Genomic DNA, 27,083 nt, shown 5'->3' with positions numbered 1-27,083 from the left:
GGGAGGTCTCTCCCAACCTAGACACACTGCTCTCTGAGCACAGGTATTCTGGGTGTCTCTGTCTGGATCTTGCCGCACAGTCAAATCCTTCCCTGAGTACCTCCATACATCTGTCCAACCCTATAGCGCTCCCGCCACCAAGCCTGGGGATCAAAGCAGGCTCCCCGGGACAGGAGCCTTGGGGCAGTGGGGTGCATATACCAGATGCCGACCAGAGCTCCCCAGCACTAAAAATCAGCCCTGGAGATCTGGGACCAGACACCCACCACACACCCTCAGGCCGCATTCTGAGTTTGCTTCCTCCAGTCCCAATAACCACTCCCGGCTTGACCCCGTTCAGTGAACACACACACCTCCTTTTTCCAGCAACTGGGCCAAGTAGGGGCTCTTGGGAGGCCATGCCCCCATTTACTGATGGGGAATTGGGGCGCAAAGACCGGAAGTCGTCTGCCCAAGATCACTAGAACCCCAGGTCCAGTGCATAAGGTCATATGAACCAGCAGACCTGTAAGGGTCTCCGCAGTCAACGAAGTGGGAGCCTTCATTTCACAGACGAAAAAATCAAGGCACCCGAAAGCGGGTTAGCTCTGGAACCTGGGAGGCTTCACGCCAAAGGGCTAAGGGCTGGAAGCCCCCTTTCCCGCCGGTTCGCCCTCCTCCCTACCGTCTCTGGTCCGACCGCATATCCTCAGGAGGCGACTGCATCCCCGCCGCCAGTCAGAAGACGTGACCTAGAGAAACTCCCGCGGAAGTAGGTGCCGGGCGCAGAGTTGCCGCGCAGCCTCGGCGTGCCCTTCCGCGGAATGGGGAAACTCCGGGCCACACCTGGCCAAGGGGCGGCGGACGGGGAAGCCCCGCCTGCCGTACTGACCTGTTCTGATCCAAGATTCCACGCGCGTTGCCGGAGCCCCGGCGCCACCAACGACACCGTCGTAGCCAACTCGCGGCCGCAGGCCGGGCGCGCCCACCCCGCCGGGCGCTTCCGCCCGCCCCACGTGACGCCCCGGGGAGGAGAGGGCGGGGAACGGGGCAAGGACCCGCCTCCTTCCCGGCCACGCCCAGTCACGGTCCTGGAGTTCGCCGGCCTTGCGGACACATTGATCTGTGCGTCTCCCCTGTCCATCTCGCTGTTCACAGATCCGTCTACGTCTCCTGAAGCTGAGGTCTGCCTCCCCCATCCCCGCCCTCTGAGTCTCCCATCTCCTCCTGAGCCTCTCCGCCTCCTGCCACCCCTCTCCCTGGGAGGGACAAGTCACAAACCGCCCCACCCCCAGAGCGGTAAGGGGCAGTAGGAAGCTGGAAAACCCAAGTTCCCGACCCCTTCCTCCAGAAGTCCTTACCCACTTCATTCTTCGAGAATATCCTACTTCTGTCCCTGGGCCCACATCTCTCAGGAGCAAGGTGGTGGGGAAGATGCAAGTCAGAGTGTCCAAGGATCCCTTAAAGGCTGCAGCCTGAGATCCCGGCGGCCATGCAGCTTCCCTGGCCTAGAGAATGGGAGATTTCCACTCATCCTACCCGGATACACAGCAGATGAGGGTCTGGGGTTTGACAGGCATTCCCAGGTCCTGTGTCCAGGGCTGAGATTGGGTGTCATTAATTTGAGCACCTACTACATGCCAAGCCCAGGGCTGGGCAACTTATTTCTTCTGTCTCAATCTGCCTCAAGGTAAAAACTATTACCCCAAGTTATAGATTAGGAAACGAGACTCCAAAGAAGCTCCAGGGCTTGCCCAAAGTTAAAAAGCCAGTATTGGGTAAACCAGCCAAGTCTTAGTGAGTTACAGAATCTCCTGCCTACCCCTACTGGATATTCACCCTGCCCTTCCAGGAAAAAGTGGACTCCAAGTGTCTTCCTGACAAGGCAAAGGTAGGTCGTTTCCCGGGAGCGTGGAGGGCCAGACCTTGGGGAGAACTTAAACACTGGAGAGGGGTGGAGCACAGGGCCCTCCTCCCGACCTGAGAGCAGAGGTGACCCTCAAGCAGCAGAGGGCACCGGTGGGCTACAGAGAAAAGGAGAGGCCCAGGCATCCCTCTAGACTTCAAAGCTGCTGTGGGGAACACAGGACCAGGGGACTGGCATCTTGGCAAGGGGTTGGAGGCCCCACCTTTTCTGTTAGCACAGGCCTGAAGTAGAAAGGACTCAATTCACAGGGCCTGGTCCCTTCACTACACTGGAGTCTGATGACATTCCCCTCAACCCCCAAACTTCCTCCAGAGAATGCTGCCCCAACCTAAGCTCTGGGCCTACAGCCCTGTGGTCTGAGAGCCAAGGACCTCTGCCCCTCCTTCTGTCACAACAGGCACGTGTCAGACCCCCAGGCCATAGGCTGGACCCAGGGAGTCTTAGGCTGCAGGTCTTACAATAGAACCCCATTCTCTGACCCTGACCAGACCTGCTTCTTCTCTTAGAGCAGTGAAAGTTAGCCTAAGAGCCTGAGTGAATGGCAGGATAAACACACAACAAGGACAGGTGGATGAATGAAGAGTAAACTAATGAATGAACACACCACGGATAGGAGGGTTGACAACCACCCCCGCTTCACATGGGGAAACGAGGGGATGTCTAAAGGAGCAAAAGCCCATGATCAGTAATAAAATTAACAAAATGAACTGTAGAACAAAGGGACCGAGGGCGGTGCCCGTGCCCCGAGCAAGTGGGAAGGAGGCACAGTGATGAGCCAGATGAGGCTGTGGGATCATTTATTGGGGCTGTGTCCAGCCAGGCCGCAGCGCCAGCCTGGGCCCGAGCCCAGCGTCCCCAGGAGACGCAGGAGGTGGGGGAGGGGAGAAAGCGGGGGGAGGATCCACCGCCTCTGGGCTCCACCCCGTCGTATCGCCGTCCCTGCCATGGTGCAGCGCTCAGGTGAGCGAAGTGTCGTCATCGCTGCCCTCGCCGCCCGCGCTGCCTGTGCGATCCTCCCGGCTCTCTGCCACCGCGCTCTCGTCGATGTTCTCCAGCGAGTCCGCATGTTGCACCGACAGCTCCGACAGCGCCAGGCTGGGCAACGAGCTCTGCTCCGGGTGTAGCCACGGTTTGAAGTGTGGTTGATGCTTCTGCTTCCACTCAGGGTATTTGACGCACGCCTTGTACATCTTCTTCATGGCCTGCGGACCGGTTGTACCGCCGGATAAGGGGTGAGCTGGGAGCGGGACTAGGCCTTCACCGCGCCCGCTCCCACGCCCTCCAGCGGCTCAGACTGCAGTTCCCAGGATCCTGACTCCTGCTCGGGTTTCGTAACCCCGCCCCTCAGCCCTGGCCCCGCCCCCTGACTCCCATTCCCGGACTCCATCCCTGCATCCCAGAACGCTCTCCCCGCAACCTCCACACCCGCCAAGTCCCATGGTCACTCACCTTGGGAGCCAGGAACTGAGAAGATTTATTCACCACCCATTTGGGTAAGGAGCCTATGAGGGCAGGAAAGGGTAGTGAGAAGAAAAAGGAAGCAGCAGCCCTAGGGATCCAAGGATCCAGCCCCCCTACAAACACACACACCAGCTCCCTTACTCCAACCTGGGGTTTCCAGGGAGAACACACTCTTCTCCATAGGGAGGGGGCAGAGTGAGGCAAGTCCTGTAAGACGTCATCGACTTCACTCCCTCTTTCCATCTTAGACCAAGGTCCTCAGGCTCAACTCTGTTACACCCTCCACCTCTACCACCCGACTGCCTCTGCCCTCTGCTGAGTCCAAGGGCTGCATGAAAGAAGACCACAGGGTCCACGGTGATCACAGGCCACACATGAGTTAAAATCCTGGCCAATCAAGCTTCTGCCTGCTGCCTCCCCTCAACTCACACTTACCTCCCTTTTCTCATACCCAGTCCCACTATCTTGAATGGCCCTGATGCTCATCCCCTGCTCTGCCTGTCCTTCTAAGCCCCCTGGTGCAGGAAGCCTAGCTGCTGCATGACCTCTTCAGCCTGGCCTGACCTGGAATCCGTGGCCCAATTCTCCACCCGCCTCATCCCCAAGTGTCTGCTCTGCCTCTGACACCCAAAAAACTCACTCAGTGAGGTGCTGGGGAGCTCTGGGCCTGGGCCAGTGGACCCTCAGTGGTGCTGGGGGGATACCCAGGCAAAGATGCTCAAGAGCCTACCCCGCCTCTAGTCATTCATTCATTCCCTCACTCATTCCACAGTCACTCAGTGACACCCACCCTGGACCAGCCCTGGGGACCCAGAGAGGAACTCACTGCTGGGGGAGCCCGACAGTGTGCCAAGTGCTCTGCTAGAGGGGGATGGGCCCACAGGGCAGGGAGCCAGCAGCTCCTCTGGGTATCAGGGATAGAGGAGGTGAAGCAGCCCTGGAGGGATGAGTAAGGGCAGAGAGGTGTTTTAGGCTGAGGGAAAGGGTTGCTTAGACAAGTAGGAAGGTATAGCTCTGAGAAGGGACTGGGAAACCTGGGGAGGGGGGCTTAGACTTCACTGTGAGGGCAATGGAAAAATCACAAAAGGATTTTAAGCAGAAGAGAGTCACAAGGAAATAAGTCCTTTGGAAAAAATCTGTATGGACAGACAGGGTGGCTGAGTGTGGAAAGAAATGACAGATTCAGGAGCTATTTAGGAGGTAGAATCAATACTAATTAACGATTTGGGAGCTGACAAGAGGGGACCCCCCACAACCACCATGTTTTGGGCATGAGTGACTAGAGGGAAGAGACTCAGGAGAAGGGACAAGTTAGGGAGGGAGACAGTTCAGCATTGGACACATCGAGCCTCGGGTCCTAAGAGACATCCTGAGGGACACATTGAGGAGGCCAATGGCCACCAGGACCTGGATCTAAGCAGAAAGACATGTGGTCACCTAGCCACAGAAGCCTGGGGAATGGCTGAGCCCTCCCAAGGGAAAAAGGACTGGGGCCTGGGAAACCCAGACCTCCAGGATAGAAGCCAACAAGACAGAGGGGGAGTAGCCAGTGAGAGGGGAGCAAGTCAGAGCATGGGGGCATAGGAGCCCAGGAAGAGAGCTATAAGCTTCGTCTTGGGGCAGTGACTACCACCTTGATCCTTGCTTTTCAAAACACTATAAAGTCTCAAACTTTGGCTCAAAGAATGTTTTGGGTACAGACGCCCCAAAATACAAAACCCCTCTTAACAGAGGCCCTTCTGGATCCCAGTAGATCAACTAGATCAAGTCCCATCGCCGTGGTATAGGGAAGGATCCCATGATGGGATTCCAGGGCCAAGCCCTCACCTTTGGGGTCCACCTGGGCCAGGTAGGTGATGACGCAGCTCTTGGGCCCCGTGCTCTGGATGAGGTAGCCCGTCTGGATGGACACAGCTCGGACCAAGTCTTTCCGAGGCGGGTATTTCTGGGGATGGAAGGCACAGGGAGGTGAGACTCAAGGTGTGGGAAAAGGTGGTGTCTTTGTGAGTACTAAACACACACACAGAATTGGTTCACATGCCCTGGCATCCACTCCAGACCAGACCTGATATCAGGGTAAGAAGAAAGAGAGGAGTCGGACTAGGTCATCATTATCCCTCTAAATTTCCTCCGTTCCCCTCCAGAAAGACCCCAGTCTGGGGTGAGGGTTTATAAGTACACACATGGGTGTGTGTATACACACACACACACACACACACACACACACTCTCTCTCATCCTTTCCCAGGCCACCTGCACTTGCCTGTCCTGCCTGCCATGGAGATCAAAACACAGCCTCAGGAAGGGCCAGGGGACCCTACCTCTCACTCCTGTTCCCTTTTTCCCAGCCAGCCCCTCCCATCCACTTGTCCAGAGTGATGGTCCACACTCGTCTGCTTAAAAGCCCCAGCAGGGAGATGAGCCATTATTCTCACTGTGTAGGTAGGAAACAGGGATAGGAGGCTTTGTGTCTGGACTGAAGTCACAGGGAAGTCTTGGTGGCAGCCAGGGGCCTCTCCCTGGGCTAGGCCTACTGGCCTAGCCCTACCTGGTACCTTCCCCTGCCCACCCAGCAGGGAAGGCAGGTTGACTCACAGGATGTTTGACTGAGTAGTTCATAATGATGTAATCAGTGCCCATGGGCAGCCAGGAACGGAGGGTGATGACATCACGATTCTTCAGGGGCTTTGGACACCTCCCTGTGGAGGGCAAGGGACAGTTCAGCCAGACCACTGGCCTGCCTGCCTGAAAGGGGGTGGCAAAGCCCAGAGACACAGGGATGCTTGGTTAACTGCCAACTCCCCCTGATCTAAACAGGGACCCCACCCACCAGACCTAATTTCTGGAGCTAGGAAGGAGACAGAACAGCCCCTCTCCCCTCCTGCATCCAGCTTCCCCTGCTCCTCACCACCTCACAGAGCCCTTACCTTGCTGGCCTGATCAGTTTGTGTATGTGAATGTGAGTGTAGGAGAAAACAGTGGTATTATTGTGTCTCCCTCAAGTGTGGGTAGGTGGGTGAGTAGGTGGCATGTGGCTGTGGGTTTTATACATGACTCCGTGCAAGTGTGTCTGTCTGGAATGTGCATGCATGAACATGGGAGTGCATGTGTGTTTGTAAGTACTCGTTTCTATATGCTCAAGTATATGGGAGTGGACAAGGATTCAGGGAAGGCAGCCCTACATCTCTACACTCAGGTCTCTGGGCAGCCTGGCCCCGGGAGTGACGGTGAGGAGGGAAGCGGGTAGGAAGAGGCTGGGCTGGAGGCCTGGGTAGAGGTGGAGGGGGCTGGGATTGGCGTGCTTGTATCTGCTCACAAGAATAATAGCCCACATCAGCGTTGACTGTCAAGCGAGCAATGTCGAAAGTTTCAATGACGTTGCTGTCCCACTTTTTTCGGTATTCAATGTCATGTAGGACATCGTAGAGTGTCTCTGCTGGCACATCGCGGCACTCCATCCGACACTGCAGATAGACACATGGGTTGTCAGGGTCACACAGGGCTCAAAGCGCTAATCAGGATAGGAAGGCATGCAGGCAAAGGGGGCGGGGGTAGGAGGAGAAGGAGAACAGGGAGGAACAGCGACCTCTGAAGCCAACATGGACTCACCTCTTGCCATGAGCCCCATCCAGCCCTCCCAGAAGCCACGTGTGCCAGACAAAGTTAGCCTCTGCATCTAGACACTATCTCCCCCATCTCAGCCCCCACCAAACCTCCCCATTCGTCCTGGTCTCCTCCTCCAGGAAGTCTTCCTGAATTACCCAGCCAACCTTCTGGACTCCTATACACTGTGCTCTCCTCCTCTTTATCTGTGCTCTCCAGGCCCCTGAATTTCATGGGCAGAGGCTCAGTCGATTCAGTACACGGCCTGGCATGAGTACATGTTAAATGAAAGCATGAATGAACGAATGCCTAAATGGATGTCTTTCCCCCATGGTACTTATCACCTGGCCATACCATTTGCCCTCCTTTCTTTTTTTACACCATCTTTTTGTTTTGTTTTTGACCCCATCATGCGGCATGTGGGATCTTAGTTCCCTCACCACAGATCAAATCCATGCCCCCACTTCAGTGGAACACAGAGTCCTAACCACTGGACCACCAAGGAATTCCCCCAACAAACATCTTTGAATTCTTATTACTTATTAGCCTTGTTCTCAAAGAGCTTTCAAGCTAGAGAAAAGAGCAGAGGAAACTTTAAAAAAAAAAAATTTAACCCACACAATAACTCTGCCAGATAAGAAATCCAAAGAGGAACTTAAGGCTCAGAGAGGTTAAGGAACTTGCTCACAGTCACCCAGTTAACAAGCAGCAAAGCTGGGGTTGGGACTTCCCTGGTGGTCCAGTGGTTAAGACTCCACCTTCCAATGCAAGGGGCACGAGTTCTATCCCTGGTGGGGAACTAAGATCCCACATGCTACAGGGTGTGGCCAAAAAGTAAAAAAAAAAATGCTGGGACTTCACCTAGATCACACGTCTAGAAAGCAAATAAAAACAGAACCAGGTTTCATTAGATTTACACTCGGCAAGATGAAACTCAGTCTATATCCTGTTCTGTGATTTTTTTTTCACCCTAAAGCCCAAACCCCAGGATCAAGTTCCCCTCGGCAAATGGACAAGTTCTATTGTGTAGCTTAAAAAGGTTTCCAAGAACTGGGTGTTTAGACATACTGCTGCTGCTGCTGAGTTGCTTCAGTCATGTCCGACTCTGTGCAACCCCATAGACGGCCTCCTACCAGGCTCCCCCGTCCCTGGGATTCTCCAGACAAGAACACTGGAGTGGGTTGCCATTTCCTTCTCCAATGCATGAAAGTGAAAAGTGAAAGTGAAGTCGCTCAGTCGTGTCCAACTCAACGACCTCATGGACTGCAGCCTACCAGGCTCCTCTGTCCATGGGATTTTCCAGGCAAGAGTACTGGAGTGGGGTGCCATTGCCTTCTCCGTTAGACATACTACTTTCTACTAAAAAGTAAATACATGCAACCATGAGGGAAGGGTCACATCGCCTTCCCCCTAATCTTGTTAGGCCTTGGCCCCACTGATGGTGATGAAAGGACAAGGAAGGACACTACCCATTGAGTATTCTAGGCACCAGTAAGCTCATCAAGCCCTGGATATGCCTCACTTAACAAAAATACAATGGACAGAGGGACAAGTTAAGTGTCACCACAAGAATACAAGACAAAGCCAGATGATGAGACATTCTGCAGGGCTGCTGGTCTAGTCTTTCTACACGTCGATGTCATAAAGAAGGGACTGAGATTTATAGGACAAATAACCAGATAGAAAGTGTGGTCCTGGATTGCATACTGGCTTGGACACAACAGCAGAAAGGACACATTTGGGACAACTGGAGAAATGTGAACATGATCTGAGTATTAATTAGATGTGCTGAAAATTTACTGAAACAAAATTGTGGATACTGCTGCCTGAAGAAAAAGCAAGTTACAGAATGGATGCATGATATAATCTCACTTTGGGGGTCAAGGGCGGGCATGGAAATCTATGCACAGAAAAGGCCTGGGAAGCTAAGGTATTAACAGCAGCAATCTCTAAATGATGAGCATATGATAGCTTTATTTTCTTTTTGCTGTCTATATTTCTAATTTTCTAAAATATATAGCACTGCCTCTTCAATAATGAAAAAAAATTTAAATAAAAAGGTTCCCCAGAGATCCTGAGAGGTGTGCTCACCACCTGCCAGGTACTATCCTAAGTGCTTTCTACACACTATCACTTTGAGGTATTAGCCTCATTTTAGTCATGAAAACCGAAGTTTTGGACTTCCCTGGTGGTCCAGGGGTTAAGAATCTGTGCTCCCAATGCAGAGGGGCCTCTGTTTGATCCCTGGTCAAGGAACTAGATCCCACATGCCAAAATGAAGACGGAAGAGCCTGCATGCCACGACTAAGACCCAGCACAGCCAAATAAATAAATAAGGGAAAAAAAAGAAAACTGAAATTGAAGAACAGCTTCAGACTGAAAAGACTCACTCCTTCCCCACCCTCTGTCTGCTTTTCTACTCCACAAGAAGGTATGACTAGATTCAGTCACTTCACCAGCTTCAGCTCTGTGCAGAGCACAGGAGAGTCAGAGATGAATCTGAGGCCTATCCTTCAGAGGCTTCCAGTTGAGAGAGGAGACTAGTGTGGAAATGGGGAGCTGCCCAGACCGTCCAAGGGGACATAGAGGAGGTGGTCAGCTGTGTGGGGTGAGACGCGGGGCATCAGGCTTCCAGAGAAGCTCAGTGTGTAAAGTAGGCGTCCAGCAAGAGGCCGTGGCAGAGAGGACAGAGTGGCCTGTAGGCCAACTGAATGAGCTCCATCTGCTCCAGTGCCCAGGGTGTGCTGCAGCCTAATACTCAAAAGGTCCTGCTTCCAGGTCTTGTTGGAGAAATGTGTGATCCTGGGACTGGGTGGGAGTACATATAGGAGGAGCCTGGAACGTCTTACTGTGCCAGAGAGTAAAGACAGTGTATTCACAAAATGATAGGGACCTTGCCTAGCAGACACAGGAGCAGGAGTGAAGGGCTCCCCACTGGTTCCATAACCAACTCATCAGGGTTTGCCAGTTTAGCACTGAAAGTTCTTATTCCAGGAAACTGCTCAGTCCCAGGCAAACTAAGACAGTTGGTCCCCTACCATGGGCAAAAGCTGGGCCAACTCACGTATTAAGGTAAATAATGATAGTAACAGATTATATTCCACTGATTAAAATAGGAAACCAAAGTATATATAGGTATGAATAAATAAATACATTGAATGTTTAATGAGGAATAGGGTATTTGCAGAGTTTCAAAGTACCTTCCCATCAAATCAGTAACTTCACTTTGCCTGGCAGATACCACCTTAATCAAGTGATCAAAGGGAACATCATTAGTGACAGGGCAAGTTGCGACTCAGATGCTTCCTGGCAGAGTGCAATGAAAGATGCATGATCTAAATCTCATCATGAGGAGGATGGGACAAACCCTACATGAGGGGCTTTTACAAAATATCTGGTCTCTAAGGGTCACGAAAGTCAAGGAAAGACTCAGGAACTATATCAGACTAGGAGAGACGAATGGAACACAAGTGAGTGAATAAATGAGTGAGTAAACAGAGCGATGAGAGGGATGCGATGGAGAAGATGGCAGAGGCTGCATCTGCATCCTCAGGAGCACCCAGGCAAGTGTCCGCTGTGTGGCGACACACAGGTCCAGGTACTGCACTGGACGGTCAACACACACACCCACCCTTCACCCCCAACTTCTCTGCTGTGCTGCGAAACAGAAAGCCGAGGCTCAGGAGAGGAAGCAACCTGCCCAAATCATAGAGCAAGAAAGCACCAAAACTTAAAAACCGGATCTTCCGATACTCTTAACCCTCAAGGAGCACTCACGTGTGACTTCTCAGGAAACCAGAACTTCTCTAAACCAAGTTTGGAAGCTGGTTTGGCTTTGCAAGTCCTCAAACGTGTAGTCTCAGGCCGTGAGTATACGTATGAAGAGGGAGTGACAACAGAATTGTGCTTTGTAGGTTAGCATCCACCCGGGAAGTCCTCCTCCCTCAGGCCAGCCTCAGTGCCCCCAGGGCCCGCTGCGCCCACGGCTGGGTGCACACTGAGAGAGGCCCTCTTGTCCCTCTGGACTGCTGTCGTTCAGGACCTGAGGCCTCGCTCTGAGACAGCAGGCAGCGGGAGGAGCACGCGGAGCACGAGACAGAACAGGCACCAAGCTGAGCATAAAGTCTGTGTGATATTTTATCTTTAAGATAAAGAAGGAAACTTCAAAAGTTTCCCATGCTCATGGTACGTTCCTCGGGAGGAAGGTCGGCTGCGGGGCCTGCTGGGAAGGTGAGAACCCAGGCCGCGGTGGTGGCACTGCAGCTAAGGAGACTGAGGCGTCCAGGCGACCAGCCTGGCTCTGGGCCTGCCTCTTTCCACAGCCCCCAGGGGAGGCTGAGCCAAGAGAGGTCAGTTACATCCAGCGTCGTTCCTGTGTGCAGCTGCAGCCGCCACATGGGCAAAGTAATTCTAAGAGGCTTCTGGAGGGCTGGGTGGGGGCAGAGGTGAGTCATCAGAGAGCACCTGGTGGGCAGGGCTGTGACCAGAATCCATAGCCAGTGGGCCCTGGGCAAGTCAGTCACTTTGGCTGGACACCTGGGAGCTTCTCCTGGAAACCATAACTGAACCGGAGGCAGTGCCAGAGCTGCTCAGCCAGGGAGCAAGCCATGCTTGGCTGCAAAGCTCTTACGGCCTGGTTTACTGCAGGAAGTCTCACATGCAGTCATTTTACAGCTGAGAAAACTGAGGCCCAGATGGAGCAGGTGACACCAGAGAAATTTTTAGACTCTGTACCCGCTACACTCCACCAGACTCCTTGATGTAGAAAATTGAGACTGCCCAGAACCCCCACAGAACCACGGTCAGAGGGAATGGACAAGCAAGGAAGGCCATCAGGGTGACGCCTGCACGCTTTGAGTCTGGCAATCCCAGGTTCCAATTTCTACTCCTCTCCTTAGGCATGAGATTTAGTTAGTTTGAGTCTTTGTCTCCTTGTATGAAAAATGGGGATAATAAAAATACCTACCTCATGGGGATGTTGTGGTCAAATGAGATAATATATGAGACAAAAATGAGCTCCCTGGTAGCTCAAACAGTAGAGAATCTATCTGCGATGCAGGAGACCAGGGTTCAAGCCCTGGGTTGGGAAGATCCCCTGGAGAAGCAAATGGCAACCCACTCCAGTATTCTTTCCCACAGAATTCCATGGACAAAGGAGACCAGCAGGCTACAGTCCATGGGGTTGCAGAGTCGGACACAACTGAGCAACTGACACTTTCACTTCAATGTAGGCAATATGCCTGGCACGTGGCAGGTATCCCCCAAACCAGTAGCTGTTATTACTTAAGCAGGCTTCCACAAGCAGCCAGGCACCCTTCCATAAGGCCAGGACCACAGACACGTGCATGCATCTTTATATTCTGGGCCCCAGGTGCTCTCTTGCCTCACCTGGCCCTGCCCTTCCATCCATCCATTCACTACCTTCTGGAGTATTCTGCAGCATGCCAGGCCTGCAACTGGGCAGCAGGGACGGGTAAGTAAACCACACCTGGGCCCTGCCCCAAAGAGGGCCCATCAAGTGGCAAGTGGGAGAGAAGGGGACATAAAACCCCAGTGGAGAGTGAACTTGGCAGGGGGCATGGGAACTGTGGGATCAGAGGGCAACTGAACCTAAACAGAGCTGAATTGCTGAAAGGGGAGAGAGGGCATTTCCAGCAGTGAGACTGGAGACTTGAATAAATCAGTACAGAGCAAGATCCAGGGCCATCCCGGTGTCTCACTCTCCTCTCCTCCTTTCTCCCACCCCTTGCCCTGTGCTTCTCTGGCAGATGGTCCAGTAGAGGAGGGAAGTGTAGGGGGGAGGGACTGCAGTATCTCCCAGGACCCAGGGAGATGGCTGACCAAAGACAGAAGAAAAGAAGTCAGGTCATGTCCACGGGGCTGTGGTGTGACCTTGAGGGTCAATGGCCAGGGCAGTAACAAGGAAACTGAGATGTGGGCAGATGGATCCCAGTCTGGCTCAGACACTGAGACCTCACACAGTGGGTCTCCAATATGCTTGCCTGTGGAATAGATGGGGCATACAGATTATCCCAGAGTCCTGGGGACTCCAGAGATAACCTCTTCCACTATTCCTCTTCAGGTTACCACCAGGGGAGCTGAGGCCCAGAGAAGGGGAAGCAGTCCTTTGGGCTCCAAAACCTCCCTCAGGCTGTGCTGACTTCCCACCGTGTTGCATTTGAGCAGTTTTGTTGAAGAACAACTATTAAGCACATCAGCCTCTCCCAAAAGAACCATATTAAACACAGAAGCAGCACTCCTGACCAGGGTGGAGCACTAGCTATCAAATCAATCACAGCCCCAAGTAATAGAGCTCAACAACCACTATCGAGTGCTCCAAATCACCAGTTCATTATCCCACAAAGGAGATGGCAGCACCAGACCGTGGACCCCACAGGGGCTGAAATTTAGGTCAGACCACCCCTGCCAGCTGTCAAGGGTGCCAAGGTGCATCCTGTGCAGACACTGTCTCTTACCCTCCCAACACTCTGATGGATATCATCAAACCCCATTTTACAGATGGAGAAAGTGAGGCTCCGAGAGGTACAGTGACCGACCACAGCCACAAAGCTAACAGTGGTGGAGCAAACCAGAGCCTGGGGAGCCCGACCCGAAAGCATCAGGACTTTATGCTCCCCTCCTCGAGAGGCAGGACTGAGCCAGCAAAAGCAAACATGCTGGCAACCGGAGACTGCCTTAGTTAATTGGTGGTTATTATGAAGTGCTCACTGTATTCAGAAGGACTTGCTGACCAAGGAGGCAAAGCTCAGCGATTCTTCCTCTGAACCAAATTCCTGACTCCATCCTCGGCTCTCACTGGGCTGAAAGGCAGAGCCATGCTTTTTCTGAAGCCCAGCCCTGGAGCTCTGCACTTGGAAGTCTCCTCTGAGAAGACTGGAGCATTGCATTTTCCTCCCAGGCTCACACTCACAGCAATTCCAGGCTGTCTGGTCAGACAGGCCTCTGCCCTGCCATTGCCTGCCTGTGTGGCCTTGGCCTGGGCAAAGGACTTCAGTTCTGAGTCCCAGTATCTTCATCTGTCAAACAGGGATAATCCTCCCCTCAGAGTAAAGCTGTGAGGATTAAAGGAGACTTACACACCAAGCCCCCGGTGGCAGCTGCCCTGCCTCCAGCCTTAGGCCCGCACAGTTTTCCCTGACTTCACAGGCCCTGCTTGCTAACACCAAAATGCAGGATAAAGGAATAGGAAGAAAGCTGAAAACAACAAGAATACCCCAGATCCCTCCACAGGCTGGATGGACAGGGAGGGGGTGGGAGGACCCTGCCCAAGCCCACAGGTTCCACCCTCACAGCCCACCACCAGGCACTGCCCTCACCGTGTCAGTCCAGGTGCTGAAGGACTCAGAGACTGGCCCAGGGCACACGGCACACGAGAGGCTCCGTGCTAGCAGCCCCTCTGCCTTGACTGTTTCTGCTCCCAGTCCTCCTCCCCGGGGCCACTCACCGCCTACTCGCTGGCTTCGGGGCCTTCCACTGCCCCTCCCAGAGGCCCCACAGGGCCAACATGAAGCCCAGCTGCTAGAGCACCTGCCCTTGCCTCTGGGTTTCTGGGGCCCCAGAATGGAGACCGCGAGGCCTTCTCATGGCCGCCCCAAATCTCAAGAGCAGCTCCAGGGCACTGACACAAGGAACCAGGGAAGCAGAGGTGGAGGTGTGCAGGAGGAGAGAGGTCCGCTGAGGCCTGCTTTCCCAAGACGGCCACTTGCTGGTTCTTCGTTATGTTGTCCTCACACTTGAGCCTGGCTGTGCCCTGCCCACACAGCCTACCCTGTCCCTACACTCTGCAGGTTGGTCTTGGGGCCTGCTCCTCTGCCCCACTGGCTCCCTTCATCAGCAATGCTGTGATACATTGATTAATCTTGGCCCCTTGTTCATCTCAGTGTCCCCAGTGCCTGGTGTAGTTTAGTAAAGAAACGTTGCCTGAATGGAAAGAGGGACAGGTGAGCCACCAAAGATGCCAAGCCCATGTGAGCTTCTCAACTTTTAGAGCTCTGGGCCATGACTGGTGGCCCTCAGTGCTCTGTGGAGAAAGAAGGAAGGGTCATTGTGAAGACCTCCTGGATGCTCATCAAACTCTCTGTGGCACGTGAGGCTGATTTCTATTTCTACTCTCATCCTCTTATAAAATGGAGTGTAAGTGGGGAGAGGGGGCAGAGACTAGTTAAGGGAGATTCTGGGACTTTCTGTAAGACCTTTAATAACTCTGATTTTAAAAAAGGGTAAATTAATTCTGTACTGAAACATCAATTTACACTCAGTAAATTAGCAAAAATATACAAAATACCCACTGCCCATGAGGATATGGTAAAACTGTTACCCAGTTGGTGACAGCAAAAGCTGGTTCCGCTATTCTAAAAATCAATTTGGCAAATATTTTTAAAATCATAAAAATGTATCTTTTAACTCAGTTTCTGAACTTCTAGGAACTGAAAATTTTACTTGGGGGTGGGGGTGGGGTAATACAAAATAAGAAAAAAGTTCTGTTACAATATTCATGACAATAATATTGCATTTGTAATTAGCAGAATATATTGGAGGACAACCTGGAACACCACCAACAGCAGGGCCTGGTTGAGTTAAGAATGATTCATTACCTTGAAGATTATTGCCCCACTGCTGAGGAAGGACAGTGGGGTCCCTCTGGGCCGGGGCAGGGGCAAGGGCCCCTCCAAACCCAGAAGAGGCCTGGCAAGCCGCAGCTGCCGGCAATGTTCCTGAATTAATAATTCTGTAGCAATGCAAGAAATTTCCACAGATGCAGTGTTAAATGAACAAAAGAGGACACAAACTTGTATCTGTGCCACAGGCTCGATTGTATATAAATTATCTACACCCTCGAATGAGAGCTGGAAGGAAACACGGAAAAGTTTTACTCAGGAATTGAGGCTGGCTGTGCCTCATTTTGGGGTTCTTGTTACTGTCGGTACAATAGAGTTTATACAAGATAAAGAAACTATATATTTTTTCTCTAGGTTAACAGCGTTGGTCCAGAATCCCAAGGGCCTTGTTCCCTGGACCTGGGAGCCTGGACTCAGCTGAGATGGGCCTGACGCTGCCCAGGCTGATGCTGAGCTGCCTTGGAAATGCTCTGTGTAGTACAGCCATGCTGAGAGTGGAGCCAGAGGGGACTCAGAGTCCTTCCATTCTCAGCCAGGACACAGGCATGAAACCTGGGGGCTCAGGGCAGGGACAGAGAAAAGTAGGGGGACGCAGGTACAGGGAGGGGCACCCTGAAGCAGGATCTTATAGGATGTATAGCAGATGGCACCCTCGTGTAAGGATAGGGAAGAGGCTCCTGGTAGAGGTGCTGGACTGGAAAGGGCCTGGACTGGCTGGGGGAAGGACAGAGCTCATGTGGTTCCACAAGGTAACCCGAGTGAAGAAGGATGGAAGCGGGAGGAAATGGAGCTGTCCCTTGGGCACCTCAGACTGTTCATTCATTCATCCATTCAGCAAACGTTAACAGCGTGCTAGCTCTATGCCCGGTGCTGTGCTGGGGCCTTGCAAATTCTCCTAATTCCATCCTTTCAACTACCCAGGAGGAGGGAAGATTAGGCCCACTTGTAAATGGTGGCTGAGAAAAGTGAAGAACCATTCAGGAACCCAGTGTGACCCAAAGTCGACTGCTAAAGTTGTTCTTTAAGATTTAGGCTCTGCTCTGTCAAGGACTCAAGGAATCCCAGGTGGGCCAGCACTTGGCCAGATAAGGCCTGTCCCGGGGGATCCCTGCTAGGGACTGGGCTATGGAGGCAGCCTACAGTGAGGGGAGCTGGAAGCATGCAGCAGGTTTGGTGTGGGCCCCTCACAGGGTCTCCTTTCCCCAGCTTCTGGCCCAGAGTTCTCATCTGCAAAATGACTAGACAAGCCTCTTCTGAAGGGAAGAGCATCTGGCACCAGACAACCTCAACCCATCTTCTCTACGAAAGTGTGGCCCTCCTGAGACTGGTGGGAGGTGGTACTGCATGTCTACCCGAAACACAGCTCCCAGAGGCTGCTCAGGCAGGCCAAGCTAGGCCCCTCTGCTGCTCTCCACCAGGACTGAGTGACTCAGCCCTACTGTGCCTCCATCCTCCTGCCCTCCCCCTAGTCTCCAGCAGCCTCCCTGGACCCCCGCCCCCGCCCCCCAGGCCTCCTCTGAGGCACACCCTGCTCTGACCTCTGAGAAGCTGACCTCCTGGTCTGGAGCTCCCGCCACTTTGTTCCAGCCCTGGGGGAGGTGGGGGAGCCTGACAGAGGAGGGAGACCTGGGAAAGAACAGAGTGGGTGGGCCTGCAAGAAAATAAAGACAGTTGGGGAGATCAGTGAGACAAGACAGGGGCCAGGGCCTACACACAGACAAGCAGACAGAGACAAACTGGATAAACACTTCCCAGGGCTTCAGGGGCCGCCAGTGGCCTCACGCGCCCAGAGCTCTCTAGGAAGCTCTGGACTGCATCTTCAACAGCTTCCTGGGCACCGCCCCCTGCACAGCCCACAAAGCTCACCCTGACCATGTCCACTATTGCTGTATTACCCAACCCCAATGCCCACCCGCCTCTGCTCCCCTCCTGTGCCTGGAACCTGGGATTCTGCTTGGCCATGACCTTCCCAACAGCTTCCCTTTGCCAGACTCAGGGAGGCCTGACCATCCTCCTTGGACCACTGCAGCCGCGCCTTCAACACTGGTTTCCTGACTTCCAGGTCAAGCTGTCACCTGCGGCCAGGAGCTTCTAAAACCCAGTGATGGGAATTCCCTGGTGGTCCATTGGGTTAGGACTCTGTGCTTTCACTGCTAAGGCCCTAGGCTCGATCCCTGGTCAGGGAACTAAGATCCCACAAGCCATGTGGCGCAGCCAAATAAAATAAAAAATAAAACCCAGTGATGATGGCACTGCCCAGCCTGAAAGCCTCTGCTGCTTCTCCCCGACTTCAAGATCAAACCCTAAAACGTCCTCCCCACTCTGGCTCAGCCTCCTCTCCTTCCTCACCCTGGGTCCGCACCCACCAAGACCTGCTCAGCCTGCCACCTAATTCCTGTTGGGCCCCCCAGGTCTTACCCAGATACTACTGCCCCCCACCATGCTGTCACCCACGTCTCCCTTGGCCTGAGGAGTCACGGAAGGCTGTCACCATCTCCATCAGTCTCCCTACTAGGACTTCAGAGCAGGACTCAGGTGTGACCCATCCCCAGGCCCCAAGCACCAGCACAGAGGCTGGTAGAGTGGGTGGAGGCATGAGAAGAGGTTTGCTGAACGAATAAATGACTGAGACAGGAAAAAAAAAGGTGGGAGTTAGAAAAGGGCAAGTAGAGACATACAGGCAGAGGTAGTAACCATCACAGACAGGGATAGAGTCACCCTAAGGGGAGACTCTGAGACCCAGAGCCAGGCCCAGAGGCAAAGACAGGAGGCTGCAGGGAAGCAGGCAGGGGAAGACCGAGGCAGAGCCAGAGCTGAGCTGGGGGGGCGGAAGCCACTGGGAGACAGCTGAGGAGACATAATTGGATCAGAGACAACTCTGCTGCAGTGAGGGGGTGTGACTCACACACACAGAGTAATGCCAGACACAGAAACACACACAGTCTCACACTCAAAGGCACAGACACACATAACCTCAGGTGCACGTACAGACACACACACACACATTCAATATGGATTTAATGACCCTTGTCAGGAGCCCTGCCCCTGAGGGGCTCACAGTCTACCCAACCAAGGACCAGATCATACACACAGGCACCCGCAGTCCAGCTCCACACACACAAGGCCCAAATATAGAAGGCCAGACAACTCCCATCACATCATCCTGTCTTCATAACACACAAACACCATCTGGTATCTTATGCTTGTCTCCCCCTCAGGATGTAAACTCATGACAACAGGGTCTGATCTGTTTGGTTTGCCACTGAATTCCTGGATATACTTGGTGTTTAGTATGTTCACCATATAGTATGTTGAATGAATGAAGACTGGAGACACACAAGGGAACTCCATCCACTCTGGTTGTCAGGCCTCTGCCTTCAGACTTAACACTTCTCTGGTCCAGTACCAGGCCCGAGGCAATCTAGAAGAGTCCAAAACTAGGAAGGGGGCATCAAGGAGAGGCTGAAGGGGATTCTCAGAAAGCCAGGGTTAGATGACAGGAAACTCAAAGAATGAGATTAAATGGCCCAGGCGATGCAGAGGACACCAAAGGTGGGATATACCCCTACTTCCCATGGAGGAGGAAAACTTGCAGGCATTGTTCAACTGCCCTAAGACAGAAGGATTCTAGACACAAGTCGGAAGCAACAAGCAGCTGCCTTCGGGGAGCCAGGCTGAGAGATAGGGAGGCAGTTGTTATACTAAAGCCCCAGAGAACAGCTCCAGCTGCCCAGTGCCACCTGCCCAGCCTCTCTTTAATGACAAGTGAGAGGGGTCTGTATTTGGTGTGGGACCCACCACTAAGTTCTGGGCCTGATACTTTCCTCCACGGCCTGTGTTTCTGCAGCTCCAGGGGTCCTGGAGCATTGAGGCCAGACCAAATATGCTTGAGGAGACAAAGTGACGCACGGGGGCCCAGGCACCTCAAGCCCAGTGCCTGGTCTGAGCACCTTTCCTCTCACCTGTTGAGGGGGTGGGTGGGGGTGGTGCTCACCTGCCCAGGTAAGGGGTAAAGGTAAGAGAGCAGGGAGGGAATAGAGTTTCTAACTCCATTGGTGGTTGCTGGCCCCTCATTAACAGACTGGAGAGGTCCAGCTGAGGTCCAAGATCCCTAAAGAGTGCCAGGCCTCCGGGGTCATGGCACCCACAGCCCTGGCTCCAGGTGCCTCTACCAGGCACAGAGACACAGGGGAAGAAAGAAAACCCATCTGTCTCCAAGACTGCCTCCTTTCTCTCATCTCCTGAAACTTTAAAGACTCTCGGCTGGAAACTGAGCTGGGGTTCGTTAAAGTTTAAAAGCCAGAGGCTGGGGAGCTGGTCGTGGAGGCACAGAGCCAGCCTGTGGGCCTGAGGGCTCTTCTGCGCCCAGTGTGGACTGACTGAAGGCACCCCCCGACACCAGTTCCTTGCTCCTGGGGGCTGCACTACTTATCCTATCTCACATCCCATAACCACCATGTTGTCCCTTATCCCTCCTAAATCTTTCTGGAGGCAATCCCGTGCTCCACTCCCCACAGGCCCTACTTTAGTGCAGGCCTTGGCATGTCTGTGCAGACAAATAGAGCGGCATCTTCCTCCTACCACCCACCTTGTCTAAAACCCTCCCCAGTAGCCTAGAACCTCCGGGACCCAAATTCAAGAGCCTTGATCTAGTTGTCTAATCACCTCCACCCCTCTGAGTTCCAAAACCCACAATATACCACCTGCAGTTCTAACATTGCTCTGTTTCCTTCCTCGGGGGCCTTTACATAGCTCTTCCTTTGTATGAAATGTTCCCAGTGCTGTCAAACCTGTACTCCTCATTCTCAACCCAATTCCAAACCGATCACCTGAGCATTCCTCCTTTGAGAAGCCTTCCCTGGTCTCCAGGGATGGCTCAGAGGCCCCCTCCAGGTCTCTGCAGCTCCTGTGACAAGTGTCTGTTCCAGCATCCTGATTTCCCTCTTTGTCTCCAACCTGAATGAAGGGCCCAAAGATAGGCAGGCCAGCACAGCTGCTCACATGTGACAGATGAGGAAGCTAAAGCTGGGGCAGGGGCAGCAATCTGCCCAAGGCCACATGGCCAGGACCCTGAACCCTGTTCTCTCCCTCTGTAGGAAGGACCTCCAGGAATACCTCCCTAACGCCTCCAGCCAGCTCTGACCTTTCCTGTCTCTGATTTCTTCCACCTGAAGATCCAGACCCTGACTTTGGGGGGCAGCTCTCTGGGAGCCCTGTTTCTTAAGGACAGGTCTGGACAACTTCCTCCAGCTGCCCCCCACACCAAGTCAGAGCTAGAACCATCCAGGAATCCAGGCCAGGGGTTATCAGGACCTCAACCTGGACTCAGAAGCCCCATCTTGAGAGCAAGGTTGTAGCTCTCCATCCTTACCCTGTGTCCAGTACTGCAGACACCCTTACCATGGCCTAAGGCCAGGCTCTACAAACCACCTGCCCAGCACCTTTCTAGAGCAATAGGGAAACTGAGCTCCCGAGGGGGCAGAAGCCCAGCCTAAACCTGAGCTCACCAATCCAAACCCCTAAAACCTGCCTCTGCCACCACAGATAAGAAGACTGACCCAGAAAGGTAAAGTGAACCCCGAGGTTACACAGTAAGGACCGGGCTCTTGCTTGGCTGGGACCCCTCCAGGGTGCCCTCCACAATGACACAGCACAGGGAGAACTAAGGCAGGAGAGAGGGGTGGGTTCTGAGCGACAGGGTCCAGGAGATCGAAGGGCCCAGTGGTGCTAGTAAGCAGGCCGCGAGACACTGAAGTTATCCTGGCCTTGGAGTCTCAAGGACCTGGGTTCTGATCCTGCCTCAGCCGCCTTCAAGCTGTTTGACTGCACAAGTGAATTCCTGCCCTGAACCTCAGCTTCCACATCTGTTCAATGGAGTTCGTAAGACACTTGTGAAGATTCAATGGAAAGACATGAAGAAAATCCCTGGCCCTGTGACTGTCTCCACCATCCCCATGACCCTTTTGAGTCCCATAGACCATTAAGAGTAAGAAGGGTCCTTGGAGATCCCTGAGATGATCCCAAATTTCACAGGGGAAGAAAATGAGGTGCTGAGAGAGGACAGGGCTGAGCACTAGCCTAAGAGCTTGGAACCCAGGAGGCTGTGGTATGGAAGCAGGTGGACAGTGAGACAGGTCAGAGAGGGGTCACCAAGCTTTCTCCAAAGGGGAAGAGGAGCAGTCGTAGGACAGGAAGTCAGAAGAGATAGGTCCCCACTGCTCAGCTTCCTGTGGCAAGAGGAACCTCAGGTTCTCAGCCATGTTCCCCCAGGAGACCTCATACCCCTGCTCCAGCCAAGGCCCTCAAGGCCCCTACTCACTGGGACCCACTCCTGCCTCAGTCACTTGCCTGTGAATATCTGCCTCACGCAGTGGGCAGGGAGCCATCTGGAATTGTCAGTCTCTCTCCACCCTCTGGAGGTCTGGCCACCCTCTGCCTCTCAGGTGGCTAGGTGCACAGCAGGATCAGAGAGTACGTGAGCATCAGGGCAGGACCGGGCCAGCCATGCCATGCCATCCCCGGCTTTCTGTCCCCTGTGCCTCATCCCTCTCCATGGGACCCAGCACAGGTACTGAGTCTAGAGGCTCTTGGAGCCAGGAGAGCCCCATGGCACAGATGGAGAAAGAGCCCAGAGAGGGCAGGTATGTGCCCACAGTCACACACAGAGCAAAAGAACACCATAACCAGGACTGGACCTCAGCCCCTTCTCCAGCTGGCCCTGCTTGAATAAATGACAGCCCTCTGGTTTCCCAATTCTCTCCTCTACAGCAGCTCTGAGGAAGCCTGGCCCGGGCACTGAGAGACCTGCATTCAGGTGCCCAGCAGCCCTCTGCCCTGGGCCCAGGATCCATGTTCAGCATCAGCCTTTGGGACACGGCCTGACCTCACAGGAGGCGGTATCTGCCTCCTCTTTGGTGCTCAGAGCACTATGCAGGCATGGGATCAGGCCAGACCAGAGGGAGGGAAAGGGCAGAGGTGGCCTCCAGCAGCTCTGTCCCTTTCTTCTGGCTCCAAATGCTGGGCCAGAGCAACAGTGACTTCCAGGAACCTCTGGACACAGGGATAGGGAGAAGATAAGTCTGGGGGAAGCAGGGTGAGGTAGAGGAAATCAATCAGGTAGGCAGCTAGGTGGCTCCTCCCCCATGCTAGATTCACGTGCACAGGGCATGTCCAGCGGGCAGCTGGCTTTCCCAGCTCAGGGGGCAGACCAAGAACTGGCTGCGGGGAGCAGGGAGCTCAACAAATACCTGTGGTTGAGTCCCATTCTCCTGGAGTGACCCTGGGAACTCTGGCTTCAGACCTGCTGTGTGACCTTGGCAAGCCACTCCTCTTTCTGGGACTCAGCTTTTTCATTTATCAACAGGAATGGGATGATGAGAACACCGTGTCCTTCAGAGAGTTACCAATGGGGTCAAATGCCAAAATGTTGACAAGATGTGAGCCCAAGTGGAGAGAGGCAGCGGCTCTGGAGCCAGGCTGACCTGGGTTCCACTCCTGCCTCAGCTACTGTGTGACCTCAGGCAAGTGACCTCACCTCTCTCAGCCTCAGTTTCTTTGTAGCTTGGAGATAAGCTTACTACTGCCCCGGACTGGGCTGAAGGTCAATCAGGCAATGGAGACAAATGCTCGACTCAGAGCAGAGGTTCTTATCGGAAACAAGATTCCTGGAGTCTTGGGGATGGGGGAGCTTGGAGACCTCTGCCTGTCCCCCAAAGCTCCATGTGGCTGTGCTGAGGGGATCCGAGATCTCGAGATCACCTCCCTTCCCTGAGCCAAGGCCCAGCACCCTCCTTAGGCCCCAGCTCTGCTCACCTCCTGGCCCCAGCCCCCTTCACTGTGGGGAGCACAAAAGAGAGAACTAGGCAAGGAGGCTAGAGATCTGGGTTCCAAGCCTGGCTTGGCTGGGGCTTGGCTGTGTGAGCCTGGGCTAGCCCCTGCTCCTCTCTGGACTTGCACTCCAGTAAGGAGTGAATTTGAAAGGGGGATTGCAAAGGCACCTCCAACCTCTGCTCAGTCTGATAGGGAAGGTCAGGTGTACGCCCTAACTATAAGCCAACAATACCACAGTTTTCCCAATCCCCTCTACTCTCAAGGAAGAACACCTGACAAATCTGATATGGCCACAAGGGGTCTATTGTGGAGGTCTGGCTCCCAGACTCACCAATTCCAGTCCTGGACTGGGCTGGGTTTATTCATTAACCAAGCCAGATGGAGGAGGCAGCTCCATTCTGTTGACACAGAGGGTGGGAGTCCCAGGCTCAGTTCAGACTTTCCCCTACCCTTCCTTCTGGAGAGCCAGCTTGATGGGGAGATTATGCTTCCCTACCCCATGGCACAGGCCAGCCTGAGTCTTTCCCAGGTTACAGGCAGGAAAACAACCTTTTTCTCACAACAACTTTGCTCACTTTATATTCAATTTGTTCCTTCATTTGTTCCTTCCTTCCATCTTTCATTCAACCAACATCCCTGCTGGGCCTGTGTTGGAGGCTGAGGACTCAAAGGATAGGATGTGTCCCTGTCCCTGGAGAGCACTAAGCTGGAACATGCCAGTGGCCCTGCCCTTCCCCGCTCCTCAGGCTTAGACATAGGTCCAGCTCTGGGAAAGCCCCCAGCCCAGGGTCCTCCGGCCCGGGTAGAGAGTCCCGGAAAGGGAGAAAAGGAGACAGACATGGGAACTGGGAGAGAAAAACACAGATAGCCAGGGTGCAGACAGAGAGTCAAGAAGGGAGCAGGGAAGGCAGAAAGGGTGAGCCAGGTGCCTACGTGGGGACAGATGGACAAAGCTCTAAATGACTAAGACAAAGTGAGACAGAAAGGCACAGGGTCAGGCAGGGAAGGTCAGACATCTCTGGCCCTGTTATGAGGCCCTGATGCCAGAGCTAAATCTGAATCCAAGAGCAGGTCCCAGGCAGGAGGGGCTGGAGAGGGGGAGGGCAGGCGTGCTCTCCAAGTCCACTGCTCTGCTCCCACCTCTGCTGGCTCCCACCACAGGAATACACTTCTCCATGTGTCTGAGGAGAGCGGGAAGGCTGAGGCAAGAGAGAGGGGAGGGCACAGTCTACTGCCAGGAGCCGCGGAAGGGAGATCTGCCGCCTTGAAAAGTGGTACTCACAGCAATGCCAGGTGTGTTGTGTTGGAGGCAGTCACTGAGGCCTCTCATCAGAGTCTTCACTAGCCTATTCCCCATCTATTCCCCCAGGGGAGGTGGGCTCACAGGGTCCCAAGCCCCAAGCCGACCCTCCTTTGACAAAGAGAAGAAAATCATGGGGTTGTGAGGAGTGGAGTGGATGGCTGTGAGAGAGGCCAGCTATGCCTGCATCTTCCCTGCCTCTGCTGGCCTACACCCTGGTCCCTCCTCCCCCAGCCTGCTGGCCCAGCCTGGCCCTGTGTGAGGCAGGGACATCTAAGCCCTGCTTTCAGGATCTGCCATCCAGGATCCTGAGTCCCTGCAGGACAGACTCAGGGGACAGCCAGGAGGGAAGAGGGAAGAGCAGGGCATCAGGCAGGAAGAAGTGCAGAGAGTGTGGAATGAGACCCAGTTCAGGCTGAGAGAATCAGGAATTCGGGACTGAAGGGCTCAGTCTCCCACCTGCGATGACTCAAGTCAGGACCTGATAAAGGCTTCAAGGGCAGAGGGCTCCTTGAGGAAGACCGTTCTCCTAGGTGGGCTTAGCAGCGGTCCACCTCCCTGAGCAGGCAGGGGCTGAGTGAGTCACACCCCCTGTCTCCAGGCCTCAGCTGGCCCATCTGTGAGCTGGGGGCTTGGCCAGCAAACTGTGCCTCCTAGGTTCTCACAGGAGACTCTGAGGTGCACAGCCAGGTGTCTGTACCCCTGCTGGAGGACCGGGAGACTCCCAGTCAGAGGGAGTCAGGGCGCAGTGCCGGCTGCACCTGCTGCGGGGCCACCCTACCTTGATCTTGTGCAGGGTACGATCCATCTCCACAGCCTGCACCCACACAGACACACCAGCTTTGCTGTAGGTCAGGTTCCAGCCCGCCTCGGCCTCACACTCTGACCGGAAGCTGCGGAAGTCCTGGTCGTCGGGCACCTGGACGCTGTCGCGGCCCAGGACTGGCCGAGGCCCCGGGGGCTCTGGGGAGGCAGCTGACTGCTCCATGGGGAGGCCCAGGGCCCTGGTCCTGGTCCGGCTGTCCTGGGTCCTCCGCGGAGGCTCCGCCAACGTCGACGCGGCTGCAGATGCTGACGCCACCTTCCAGGGACCTGCAAGACCGGTTTGGGAACCGGAGTCAGAACGCTGCGGGCGCGCGTGCGGCTGTCCGGGGTCCTGGCAGGTAGCGAGTTCGAGAGAGGCAGGGGCTGGCCCCCTGGCCAGAGCGTACCGCCGCCACTGGGCAGTACGCCCCTCTCTCTCTCCGCAAAAGCGCGACCTCAGACCGCCGGTGGTGGGAGCCGGAGTGGGGGCTGCGTATCGGGGTGCGGGGGAAGCCCGTCGGGACCCAGGGGAGGCCGGGACCCGAGGTGACGGACGGTCCGGTGGGGTCCGCGCAGCGCTGGCCGGACTGGTTCAACTAACTCGGCAGCGGCGCCGGCGCGGGAAGCGCGCGGGGCCGGTGGTGGGGGCGGGGTGGAGCGCCCGCGGGGCCGGCAGGCTCACCTGTGCCCGCTACTCGCCGGGGCCAGCCGGGGCCGGGGGTGCGAGCGCCTCTGCCGCCGCCGCCGCCGCTACCCGGGCGACCGGGGCCGCGCGGGGGTTCTGGGGGGAGGAGCAGTGGGTCCCGCCGCCCGGCCCCGCCCCGCGTCCCCCTGCCCCGCGTGCCGCCCCCCCTCCACCTTCCTCCCTCCCCAGGGGCTAGGCTGGGGGCTTCGGGGGGGCTCCGCTCTCCTGCGCTTGGTATTTTCCAGGCTGCGGAGGTACAGCTGACGGGGCTTGGAGCCCCGCCCCACCCCGCCCAGCCGGGTCCTAGCGCCCGCCCCCATCGCCCCCGAAGAGGACCTGGCCGGACCAGTCCTCAGGCAGGGGTTGAGGAGGGGTCCAAGATGATAGGGCTCTGAGAGGAAGAGCGAGGAGGTGCTAGAAGAGGGATTCTGGAAGTTAATTGTGAACCCTTTATCTCCAACACCTTCCCACACTCACAGGTACACACCTCTGCTACAGCCTACTTAAGACACACAAGCAGCTGTCCCTAGAACCACCCAGAGACATCCCCACACCACACCCCTCAGACCCAAAGATGGGCACACTCCCACCACAATAAAGAGCCCACAGCTTGCCTCCCCTACCAACCACTGGCCTCAAGGTTCTCAAGGTGGCTAGACTTGGGCAAAATCTCCACTCCCATCGCACTCCCAGCTGGGAGCTTTAATCCTCCTCCAGTCCTGGACTCTGGTCCTTGTCCACCCCTAGTCCTCCTGCGGACCCCTGTACACATCTCCCATGGATTAGACTAGGCTTTCCAGAGCATCTGGCTCCAGAGCTCTGGGGCTCCCTGGCCCTCCCCAGGCAGAGCTGGCCA

The 27,083-nt window shown here is 54.8% G+C and overlaps 2 protein-coding genes across 10 annotated transcripts in view; both read right to left on the bottom strand.

The window, feature by feature from the left end:
• Positions 1–1,024, bottom strand: part of ARAP1 (ArfGAP with RhoGAP domain, ankyrin repeat and PH domain 1) — a 62,160-nt gene extending 61,136 nt beyond the window's left edge. For 4 of the 8 annotated variants that reach the window (XM_025265761.2, XM_025265763.3, XM_025265764.2 and 1 more), the window contains exon 1: positions 872–1,024. The gene's annotated coding sequence lies outside the window, so the exon portion shown is untranslated. Of the gene's footprint in view, positions 1–664; positions 800–871 lie in introns of those variants that run through there. The other 4 variants (XM_006064693.3, XM_025265765.2, XM_044929394.2 and 1 more) reach the window with 3 other exon arrangements.
• Positions 1,025–2,686: 1,662 nt separating this feature from the next.
• STARD10 (StAR related lipid transfer domain containing 10) lies at positions 2,687–27,083 on the bottom strand. 2 transcript variants are annotated; one of them, XM_025265777.2, is made up of 7 exons: positions 26,862–27,083; positions 25,520–25,830; positions 6,683–6,830; positions 5,962–6,065; positions 5,195–5,312; positions 3,356–3,408; positions 2,687–3,108 (listed from the first exon to the last, which is right to left on the bottom strand). In XM_025265777.2, exons 2-7 carry the CDS (start codon positions 25,724–25,726, stop codon positions 2,863–2,865), a joined length of 876 nt encoding a protein of 291 aa, XP_025121562.1. In that variant the 5' UTR covers positions 25,727–25,830; positions 26,862–27,083; the 3' UTR covers positions 2,687–2,862. The 2 variants fall into 2 exon arrangements, with proteins under 2 accessions (XP_025121562.1, XP_025121563.1); XM_025265778.2 differs by lacking the exons at positions 25,520–25,830; positions 26,862–27,083 and adding an exon at positions 24,721–24,959.

The sequence above is a fragment of the Bubalus bubalis genome, chromosome 16, assembly GCF_019923935.1.
Source record: "Bubalus bubalis isolate 160015118507 breed Murrah chromosome 16, NDDB_SH_1, whole genome shotgun sequence".
Taxonomy (NCBI): Eukaryota; Metazoa; Chordata; class Mammalia; order Artiodactyla; family Bovidae; genus Bubalus; species Bubalus bubalis.
Note: the sequence above shows the minus strand (reverse complement) of the source record. Positions and strands in the feature narration are given on the sequence as shown.

Bases quoted from the DNA above. Each gene is read 5' to 3' on its own strand.
- STARD10 (XM_025265777.2), bottom strand. From the start codon at position 25,726: ATGGAGCAGTCAGCTGCCTCCCCAGAGCCCCCGGGGCCTCGGCCAGTC. The intron at 6,831-25,519 runs GTAGGGTGGCCC...GTCTATCTGCAG, and splicing joins GTACCCTGCACAAGATCAAG to TGTCGGATGGAGTGCCGCGA. The intron at 6,066-6,682 runs GTGAGCAGATAC...TGCCCTCCACAG, and splicing joins TGATGTGGGCTATTATTCTT to GGAGGTGTCCAAAGCCCCTG.